Source organism: Coccinella septempunctata, chromosome 3 (assembly GCF_907165205.1).
Source record: "Coccinella septempunctata chromosome 3, icCocSept1.1, whole genome shotgun sequence".
In the NCBI taxonomy this organism is placed as follows: domain Eukaryota; kingdom Metazoa; phylum Arthropoda; class Insecta; order Coleoptera; family Coccinellidae; genus Coccinella; species Coccinella septempunctata.
This window is the reverse complement of record NC_058191.1, coordinates 11,914,893-11,926,932: the sequence shown is the minus strand read 5'-3', so window position 1 is coordinate 11,926,932 and position 12,040 is coordinate 11,914,893. Positions and strand designations below refer to the sequence as shown.

Below are 12,040 nucleotides of genomic sequence, written 5' to 3'. Positions count from 1 at the left end.
CCCAACTTCAAAAAACCAAATCTATACGTCAAACACTTATCGAAGGGTTGCCAATGACAGCATCTACGAGGATATATTGAAAAATTCTTAGCCTACTATAGAACCTAGCAAAATATCAATGTCAAATTATTTTATTACTGAACATATTATCCTCTTAATTGGATACATTTATTACAGCGAACCTGCAACGTCTCTAGACCTTCCAAAAAATGTTTCTTCTCGCTCTGCAAACAAGACCTCCACAGCTTTTATTACCTCCTCGTTGGAAGAAAATTTACGACCTTTTAAGGGGAGTGTTCTAGTAATTCAAACCCTAAATCACGAATTTTTTGAATGGCATTATGAGATTTGTGTGCAGGGGCGTTGTTCTGCAAAATCAAAACACCTTTGTATAGCTATCCGCGTCTTTTTTTCTTAAATTTTTTACCGTAGTGTGGTCAGTAATATCGAATAGTAATCTCCGGTTATTGTTCTACCTTTATTCAAAAAATTAATCATGATTACTCCATGGCAATCGCAAAAAACTGAAGCAAGAACTTTTCCAGCAGATTTTTGGACATGAAACTTCTCAGGTCTTGGACAACCAGAGTGTCACCATTTCATCGATTGTTGCTTTGTTTCTGGATCGTAGAAATGTACTCAAGTCTCATCCATAGTAACAATCAATTCGGTTTAAGAAGTCTACATCGTTTTCAAATCGAGCACAGATGGAACGCGATGCTTCTACCTTTGCAGGCTTTTGGTCAACATTTAAACATTTGGGGATCCATTTTGCAGCAATTTTTCTCATGTCCAAATTGACGTGAACTATATGATGAACGCGTTCGTATGAATTATTCAGTGCTTCAGACATCCGTTTTAGCCCAATTCGAGGGTCTGATAAAAACATGTCATGAACTGCATCGATATTCTCGGGGACTGACACAGAAACTGGCCTTACCGATCGGTCATCATCTTCAATGGAAAATTTACCTCTTTTGAAGCTTGCAGTCCAATTTTTCACGGTCGCATATGAAGGAAATTGATCACGAAGGGTATTAAGCATATCTTAGTAAATCTGCTAAGCTCATACAATTTTTAAATACAGGTACTTGTTGATGGCTCGATACTCCAATTTTTCGATTTTCACAATTTCGGTGGACCTCTTCTTTCTTTTAATTTATTACGTAACTCTGGTTTACTTTTTTGACCTCAAATTTCACACTGACTCTTCTAATGAGTTATTGTTCGTTGCTAAGGTAACGCAATATTTCGTTAATGCATGGAACTGGTCTAGGCTAACTAGATATCAATACATCCTCGTATTATCATTTTCCTCATTTTCCGCATTCACTTCAGTTGGCCCAATAGCTTTCTTTGGAGCAGTATCTGCCTGTTTTTCGAAGTCTTCGGAATGATGCACAAAATACTGTGTGAGCAGGTAGATGTCTATTAGGATATTTTCTTCGGTATTCTCCAGCTGTTCTTCTGGAGTTTCCATTAGAATATTCAAATACAATTAATGCATATTCCTGAGTCGTAAATGAATCAATTGTTATTCAAAACGTACACCAAGTGTCAAATCGTTAAATGAATAATTAAAATAACGTCGATTACCATATCAATCGATATTTTCTGTCGTCCTACTTGATCAAAACATGAGAATAAATTTTTTCAAATGCTTGTAACTCCTTAACGAAAAGGCATCGACCAGTGTGAATGCAGCCACGAGTTCCAGCCACGCGTTTGCCTCGCCGCCTCGGTGAAGCGGTCGGCCCGCTCGGGGTGTATCTTGATTCGTAATAAAGGCTGGTACGGGATTGATATTGAAAAGTGGTAATGGAAATGAAATTAAACGATTTTCTCGAAAAGGGGTGAGGGTACTGAGTATCTACAACCATTCTGAACTATTACTAGGAATGAATAACGGGCTAGTGGGTCAATAAAATGGAAATTTTCTAGTTTCGAGTAAAATTGAGATATTTGAATTTTTTTTTCGGTGAATATATTCTATTTACAATGCTCTTCAAGACCTATATACCCACTGATTTTGTCGGGCACGAATTCACCCCCCACTACCCCCAACTTGTGTGTTTCCGAAAAATTATGCAAAGTCGGGTAAAATTGAGATATTTGAATTTTTTTTTCAGTGAATATATTCTCTTCACAATGCTCTTCAAGACCTATATACCACCTGATTTTGTCGGGCACGAATTCACCCCCCACTAACCCCAACTTGTGTGTTTCCGAAACATTATGCAAAGACCTTTATAACCACTGATTTTGTCGGGCCCGAATTCACCCCCCACTACCCCCAACTTGTGTGTTTGAAAAATTATGCAAAGTCGGGTAAAATTGAGATATTTGAATTTTTTTTTCAGTGAATATATTCTATTTACAATGCTCTTCAAGACCTATATACCCACTGATTTTGTCGGGCACGAATTCACCCCCCACTACCCCCAACTTGTGTGTTTGAAAAAATATGCAAAGTCGGGTAAAATTGAGATATGGGTATATAGGTCTTGAAGAGCATTGTAAATAGAATATATTCACTGAAAAAAAAATTCAAATATTTCAATTTTTCCCTACTTAGCATAATTTTTCGGAAACAGACAAGTTGGGGGTAGTGGGGGATGAATTCGTGCCCGACAAAATCAGTTGGTATAAAGGTCTTGAAGAGCATTGTAAATAGAATATATTCACTGAAAAAAAAAATTCAAATATCTCAATTTTACCCGACTTTGCATAATTTTTCAGACACACAAGTTGGGGGTAGTGGGGGGTGAATCGGTGCCCGACAAAATCAGTGGGTATATAGGTCTTAAAGAGCATTGTAAATAGAATATATTCACTGAAAAAATAATTCCAATATCTACATTTTTCCCGACTTAGCATAATTTTTCGGAAACACACAAGTTGTGGGTAGTGGGGGGTGAATTCGTGCCCGACAAAATCAGGTGGTATATAGGTATTGAAGAGCATTGTGAATAGAATATATTCACTGAAAAAAAATTCAAATATCTCAATTTTACCCGACTTTGCATAATTTTTCAGACACACAAGTTGGGGGTAGTAGGGGGTGAATTCGTGCCCGACAAAATCAGTGGGTATATAGGTCTTGAAGAGCATTGTAAATAGAATATATTCACCGAAAAAAAAATTCAAATATCTCAATTTTACTCGAAACTAGAAAATTTCCATTTTATTGACCCACTAGCCCGTTATTCATTCCTAGTAATAGTTCAGAATGGTTGTAGATACTCAGTACCCTCACCCCTTTTCGAGAACATCGTTTAATTTCATTTTCATTACCACTTTTCAATATCAATTCCGTACCAGCCTTTATTACGAATCAAGATACACCCCGAGCGGGCCGACCGCTTCAGCGAGGCGCCGAGGCAAACGCGTGGCTGGAACTCGTGGCTGCATTCACACTGGTAAGGCATCGGACCTATGTTCATAGGAAAAAAATTGTTCAAAAGAAACACAGCTACCTTCTGTCAAAGTTGGTCATAGAGCTTGTAGAACACCCTGTATATAGTTCATATTAGTCGAATTCAACGTTGAATCCACCTCAACCTGTACCGGATCTGAGTTTTATCAGCTGCATTTCTATCAAGCAAGCCAGACCAAATGACCAAGGAAAACACAAGAGAAACGAAACTCTCCGAAATCCGATCATATATGTACTTGAAAATTCAAATCCAAACTCACACTCAAAAACTTCCAAGCGCCGCAGGCTTACCTACTGTACTACGCCTCTGACCGGGAGGAAGAGAAATCGAAGCCAGATCTCCAGGGATCGTATCCAACCTTCACCTGCATTCTGCATCGGATTTTTCGCTAAGCGGCCAAGATCAACGCAGGCAGGTCTCCACTTTATCGGCCGAATAACTCGTAACGTATCCCCGGCGCAAAGTTTGCCGCCGTAGTTTGCCGAAGTTGCGGATGCGAAGGAAGATGTCCCTGATTATGGGATACTTCTGTCAGTTTCTCGCTTAGTTTCGAGCTTTGGATGAATCTAGATGTTATTTCCAGTTAGAAGAGTTTCGATAGCGAGGTATAGGAACGTGGATATAAAAGTTTTCGTCGGAGCAGAATAATGTAGGGTAGTTGACGATGGTATATTTGGGCGATAGTCATGAATATATTGATGTATATAGGTTCATTTCGGCAGTCTTTTTTTATGAGGAAATGTCGTTATATCTGACGTTTCATCAAAACATCCAATTTGTCAGAATAGATTTTACCAAAAAATTTCCTGTTTGAATAAATGTGTTTCTCCGAGATGTTATAACAAAAGATCGCAGCAAATAGTGGTAAACTGTAGCTTGGAAGTCATTTGCAAGCTGAAATCATTCGTCTTCAACAATGCAGCTTGCTAGACTCCTTGTGTCCTGGAAATCTGTTACCTATATGAAAAACTGATCTTTCACTAGGTTCCAATTATAAATCCCAAACGAGATACAGCTTCGTATTAGAAGATTTCGTTGGAGGCAGTTTCTTCCTCTTCATTATACAACCGATATACACTACGCAAAAAATTAACGCACATTCTGAAAATCTCAATTTTAATGAAAGTAAACTCTACATTGACTTTATAACTTATTTTTTATGTTCTCTCGGGAAGGTTTTGAACGAAACAAGACACATTAAATGGAAGAAAAATTCAGGATTTCACCGAATCTTATGTGAAAGAAGAGAAATGAACAATTTTCAAAATACTGAAATGCTGATAAGTGATTTAATACTTCGTATTTCCACCCCTTGCGTTAATTACAGCTCGGCAACGACGATTCATACTCAAAATGAGTGATCTTAAAATGTTATGATCTAATCTTTCCCAGATTTCTCCGAGTTGGATAGCTAAGTCATTGAGAGTAGCTGGATGATTTCCTGAACTTCTCAGCCTTCTATTGAGGTTGTCCCAAACCTGCTCAATCGAATTGAGATCTGGACTTCTTGCTGGCCATTCCATTCGAGAGACTTCAACCTCTTCAAGGTACTCCTGAACGATGCGCGCACGATGGGGTCTGGCATTATCGTCCATAAAAATGAAATTTTCACCAATGTATGTATGTCCTTATATACTTATCAGAATTCATAGCTCCATTATCAACGACCACTAGGTCTGTGCGAGCAGTCAAAGATATTCCACCCCATACCATAATCGATCCTCCCCCGAAACCAGTAGTATTCAGGAAATTGCACTGAGCATATCTTTCATGTGGACGTCTGTATACAAGGGAACGTCGATCACAATGGTAGAGGCAGAATCTAGACTCATCTGTGAAGAGAACTCTTTCCCAATCGGCCTCTTCCCAATGGATATGCTCTCTCGCAAAATACAAACGCGCCCTTCGATGGGCTGAGGTAAGAGCTGGGCCTCTTGCCGCGACACGAGGCCTCAAATCATATCCTCTGAGGCGATTTCTTATTGTCTAATTATGCTAATTTGCACCTCATGAGTTTGCTCAAGCTGAATTTGAAGGAGGCGAGCGGTTGCATACCGTTGTCCCAACGAAGAAACTCTCAAGTAACGTTCTCGAATGGCAGTTGTTACCCGTGGTCTACCCTGTCCTTGTCTTCGGACATTCATACCTGTCTCCCTGAATCGCTGCAACATTCTGGACACACTTATATGGGAAACTCCAAACCTTTCTGCAATTCTTGTGTATGTCCACCCTTCTTCTCGCAAAACTACCGCTTGGGCACATTCCTCTTGGGTCAAATTGCGTGTTTCGCGTTGCATAGCGATCGAGTGTAGAAAATCAAACGAAAGGAAAACTATTGATCACTAGAATTGATCGAGAACAACTGAAATCATTCATTCAAAATCTGATAATATCATCTTTTTTTATTCCTGCTGGGAAAAAAAATCTGTATTGAAGAAAACCGTTGAAAGTGGATAACATATGCATGCATGATTCTGATAAAAATAATTATCATTGAGAACACCTTCAGTTGTAGAATAAATTTGAGATTTCCATAATGTGCGTTAATTTTTTTGCGCAGTGTATTTATCTCGGTATTTATTGACCCTTTTCTAAAGATGAAATAGTGTGCACCAATACCAAGTTTCCCAGATTACTGTGGCCGTTTGAGGGGTAGATTTTTTTGATCTACTCGGTTGTCTACTCAATATTGGTGAACTTGTTTCGAATGAGCGATTGGTTTTTTATTTTTATTCATTTATTCACAAGGAAGTAGATGCAAAACCCACTAATGTATCCTCAGATAAAATGAGCTGAATTACATAAATTATAAGTAGATCCATTATTCAGTAACTATGTACTACGTCTCAAGCCTGAAGAAAAAACTCCAAATCCGAGTTTAGTGTTGTTTTTCCGTTCACTAACAGCTCCAGCACTCTCAAAAGAAAATACCAAAAAAATCGTGGCTTAAACCTCGGTTCCAACCAAGAGGGAAAGTACCTATTAATTTTCCAAATGAGCAGTGAAATCATCGTCGCATGTTAAAGTAAAAAACTTCTTCATAGAGCAGGAATAGGTATTCAAGTTTAGTTTCTCGTTGGCTTTATTTTGTCGGTGAAATTTCTTTCAGAGAACCTATTACTATGGTCTCCATTTTTATCTTAAAATGTTTTATATGTATATATTGTATATGTTAATATGAGTTTTTTTTCCAATTATGAATCTTTATTCTGCATCTATTCAGTAATCTAAACTTGAATGTATGAAAATAAAAATGGGCGATATCGAGGGCGATATCAATTTCTCCCTTGAGCAATTTCCATCATGTATGAAGCTCATGAAACAAATTTCAGTATGCGTTCGGATGATAATGTTCATAGTCTAAATAACAATGATGAATTCTGTAATAACACATCACTGGCTTTTACCACTGCGGTACTATTAAACTTGAACCATTAAATTTCTAAAGTGTCGAAATGACAACTAGTTATATCCGTATAAAAAGGAATTTTATGGCACGGTATATATGTGGAGTTATGGCCGTCTACAGAAATAAAAAAAAACAGTTAATCCTCATAGTGATTTGTAAAAGCCCCACTTTGTTTTCCGTCTCACAACAAACGATAAATGGGAACATAACTGATCATAAACCCAAACGGCTTCGAGACCAGCATTTCCGAGATCATTTCTACAAGCTTTTCATGTCCTACACCTGCAACATAACTCCTCAATATAAACGGCGATATGCATATGGAAAAAACTTTTTTTCCATGATTATCCTACTGACAGAACGCTTAAAATTCAATCAACACTTTTATTCACCTTGTATTTAAAAGAAAATATTGAACACTTCGCGGAATACCCTCACATTGTATGAAGCGAAAATGATATAGATTTTTAGCTAGATTCTTCAGTACTGTGTTAACATAGTAAAATACTAGCTAAAATATCATGTCGATGAAAGCAATACACCGAGGTTTGTTTATGGTCTACCATTTCTTCAGTGCGTCAAATTTCAATTTCAAAGACACTGCTTCAATCGAGGCATCAATGAACAAAAATGATACTGCATATGCAGCGAGCTCTACCCACTTGTGAACCTGTCCATGAAATTTCAATATCATATTCATGAACAGTATTGATGTCTGGCTCTGAATAATAAATACGAGAATATGTGATTGAACTTGGATATTCCAAAACTGCATTTATTACAAGCTTTATCGTAAACAGCAATCGTATCGCCTCTTTGAATTCTATTGAACCTTATCGTTCCAACATTTCCTTGTCGTATTCTGGCTTAATTGATGGACTTAATTTCGCAGCCCATTTGTCATTCGGGGCTTGAACGAAAAGGAAAAGAATGTTAAGTGAATTTGAGATTCACTGTCGACCATCTTTGAAGCGAACACAGTTAATCAAGAAACTCAATGGTGAGGAGTGTTAAATGACCGTTGATATCTGCTTAAAATAGAGTAAAGCGTGCGTTCGAAATGAAAGCGAGTTCTGTCCAATTTTGAGATCAGGGCATTTGTTAATCTATTCGAAATGAAACTAGATCGCGATAGTTATCTAATGCAGTAGCATCGAAAATATCATAGGATTCTCCGAGGGATTCTCCGAAATAGTTAATTAAATTTGGAGATCTGCGTATGAATAAAACCGAGAATAAAACTATATTTCGAGTTCGTAAAAAAACGAGGTAAAGCACAAAATGCATATCTTCGGTATTTACCCACTATTTCGTACAAAAATGCTCGAACCTTACATACTTACATAATTTTGGGGTTTTCTATGTCTACAGAGGGCGAAGGTTAGTTTTTTTTCCAATGACAACCCAAACTTTTTGTGCTAGAAATGAATATTACTTTTGTTACTGAGGATAATTTGGTAATTGAAGGGTTTTCTCTTGAACATATTGAATTGAAATAAAAGTTGGGGAGTCTAAGAGGGAAATTCGGGATTGACTCGAACATGTCAGATTAATATATAAAGGCAGATACCAAGGGAAATACCTATGACCTCTATATACAGGGTGGGCTTTTTAAAACGAAACGGACGAGATAACGGGCGCAATAAATTCATTTAGAAAAAATGCTCGGACACGTCGATTTTCGTTTCGAGGGGGACAACTTTTAAGGTCAAATTCACAACTATATCGCTCCATGCCCTAGTGTTAGAACACCAACCCCTAAATTTTGAATAGGAAAAATAGGGTGGGTGATACCTCATTTGAAAGGCCTTTTCATCCTGAATTCTGCGTATTAATTTTTTTCTCATTTAATGCATTCGTTCTCGAGATATTCAATTTTGAATTTCGTACAGTACCAGTCATACCGCTAACCATGCTATGTGAAATCATCAAATATTTGACTAATTCATTCTGTGGTTACGATGGTAACCGTTAATTGTCAGCATTAGACAACGAAATAATTATTATTGGTAATTACTTTCTTCAACAATTAAGGTGGTTGTCTGGTCTGTTTCGTTTTAAAAAGCCCACCCTGTATGGGAAATTGTCTAGGACTGACTTTTGTCATAATTATAAAAAAAAAACTATCATTGTACATACTCGAGCGTGTCAGATTAATATATATGTGGTTTTACATGTAATAGTATACATTTTCTTAATCTGACAATTTAAGCGTGACGAAAATACGTGGGAGGGCGCCAAACGAGGCGCCAAACTTGCAAAAAAAACTTCACGTATACATTCTCCAAGGTGGTGGCTTTGTCTCTTATTTTGAAGCTTATGATTCGAGAATAACGTGAAAAATATAATCTGGTAGTTTCAGCTAGCCGAAACTCGAGCCGAAACAATAAAAATTGTCCATAAAGGTCGAGGTTTTTTAATTCTTTTCGCTCCTAGGATTCAGAATCTTTGTTTTTAAAGCATATGATATCCTAGAAATTTCGTCAGAAACAATTTTTTCTACGCTGAAACGATTTTCCCTCGGATTTTCCCATATATAGCGATGAATGTACATTTGACTGGGACCTACATTGACCTTGACCATAGAAATTACAACTGTTAGGTTAGTATATCTATGACCTTGACATTTTGCATGAATGGCTAAGATCGTAGCCCTCATTATCCTCTAGCTCGAAAACGGCAAGAGTTTCTCCTCGAGTTTCTCAAAAACGATATAACCTGCATAGATACACTCGTGCTTGGCAGTCAACGTGTTTATGTTTCCCCAAAAAATTACACTAATATCGACCTCGATAACGACTTAAACCTTTATCATTTTCATAGATTTTCATAGAGAATAGATATTGTTTCAGTTGAATGAGGTTAATAACGAGCTAATTCGGAAACGAATTCGAAAAGATTAAATTTGATAGATTGATTTTAATTGATCATTAGGTCAATTAAGACCCTCTTCCTTCAATTAGATATAGCTGGTTATTATGGCAGGCGACGTAACCCTCGACGTAACCTTATATGTCCAATCATTGAATTTACGATGAACTCGGATGAAATGCACTCGGAAATGCATCGGAGGCGGTTTTGGGCACCAATCCGTGGAGGTTGTTTTGAACTAATCACCACCAGCGAAATTAAAAATGATCATCGTAGATCAGCAATTCGCTGCCAATTCAAAAGTTATGAAAAGTCGAGTTTCATATACCGCTAGGTAATATGTGATTAACGCAGAAAAAGCATCGAAATAGTGTTCAATTCGCTTTCGCATTGCATGTTAATTTCTCACTTGTGTGATTCACATCATTCGATATGTCATTCTTCAATGGGAAATGACCATCACGAGGAACATCATTATTTTTGAGGATTCGATTTTTATGTTTGATGCTGAACAGATACTGTAGTGGAGTACTGGAATTTCGAAATTTGTGTTTATCAACTAGACTAACTAGAGTAAAGAGCACGTTGTGTACTACGTAGCAAATAAATCCAGAGACTCGTCCAAACTCGCGTCCAAAGCTTGGGATAAACGAGTTATCGCGAGTTATTTTGCACGGCTTCAACTTCCTTCATTCTGATATGGGAGATGAAGAGGTGTTAACATTTCAGTATCTCATATATGTGCATAGCGAGGTGAGGTGCATAGAATGTTCCGAGGTATGTTCATACGCTCATTAGCTATTTTGAATCGATTCATGGATGCACTAGACCGAGCACTAGACTTGAAGCAAGATTTCCTCGAAGATTTCTAATTTCAAGCAGAAGAATAGGACAAATTCCGAATTAGCAACAAAATTCTCACTTGGCGCCAACCGAGGCGCCAACTAAAATCTATAGAATTGTAATTATCATTTCCACTTGTATGTGGCTTTTAAAACTACAGATGTTTCGCTATCCTACTAGCTTTTTCAAGTGGATTAAGGCTCGGGTGAGGGTAGGAATTGTCAATTTTTTAATGAAACACCTAAGTTATTTTAGTAAAATTTCATTATTTCTGAATATTTCGAAGAATATCAATCCGGAAAATGGAAAACCCTCGGTGTTTTTATATTAGTTCGGAATTCGTGAGAAAATAAAATATAATTCACTTCCCGTTCAATTCCACCCATTATTTTATTTGTGTTGGTGTGAGTTGCTCGGTGAGTAGTTAGTTAAACGTCATGTGGATTTCGAGTAGTTTAATCTTTTTGAATAAAAATTAGATTAGATAGTTTACATGATTACAAAGAAGAATTTTCTCATTTAACATATTTATCTGTAGCTATAAAAAACACAAATCAGAAAAGTTCGCGAACATTATATACGAGATCTGATATCTTATAATGTTTCGTCTATTTTCAAAAACGAAATTTTTAATTCTTTCCAATCAAATAATCTATGAACCACGAACACAACAATTGCCTCCTATGCAAAAAACCATAAAATTCTAAATTTCTCACACAAAAAAAAACAAACCAATCCTCACAATTTTGTTTGATGTATATCACCCTCATATCATCCCTGGAACATCAAAACACATCCCTGACAACGGCTCAACACTTAGACAACAAACGAGTCGAAAAACAGCACTTACTTCCTCTATAAAAACACTCTGAGTCCAGACGTGAAGTATAAAACACCCAAAAATACCCTTTTCCCGATTCAAAACAGATCCGGTCGAGATCCTGTACGAAAATCGTATCCTTTAGAGAGCGGCGCGCAGCGCTAGTGCGAAATCCACAGTCGATAGGTTCGTCCGTCCACACAGCTTTAAGGCCGAACCAACACTGACGCACGCTCGGCATCGGCTTGGAGCTGAAGCGCGGAAGATCCAGCTCGTAAGGTGGTGGGTCCAAGATTTTACGATGTCTATTTATCCGACCCTTCGAATCGGAAGGGGGATGACGGGTTAAATTGGGGGATGTGGAGGACGTTCAGGTTTTAAACGAGACTGTATATGATGCAGGATTTCGGGATCTAGTTAGGTTTGTTTGAATAGGAGATAAACACGGGTTAGAGTGGAGTAATAAGGTCCTGAAACGTTTTGAATTCTCGTAGACAAGATGGGATTTTCCGGAAACCGGGTATTTTAGTGGGGTGTTTGCTAAATTCGATTGGTTATGAATTTGTTTACCGAGGACGACGAAAACAATGGCCAGCAGTCACGAAAAGGCTGGGACATGAAAATCATGATTCATTTATGCTATAAATATGCTCAATATTT

The 12,040-nt window shown here is 37.5% G+C and overlaps 1 protein-coding gene across 4 annotated transcripts in view; it reads right to left on the bottom strand.

Moving 5' to 3' along the window:
- Positions 1-11,596, bottom strand: part of LOC123309875 (teneurin-m) — a 389,300-nt gene extending 377,704 nt beyond the window's left edge. For all 4 annotated transcript variants that reach the window (XM_044893168.1, XM_044893169.1, XM_044893170.1 and 1 more), the window contains exon 1: positions 11,303-11,596. In XM_044893168.1, the coding sequence (XP_044749103.1) occupies positions 11,303-11,330 (28 nt within the window). In that variant the 5' untranslated portion in view covers positions 11,331-11,596. The remainder of the gene's footprint in view (positions 1-11,302) is intronic.
- Between the last annotated feature and the right edge of the window lie 444 nt (positions 11,597-12,040).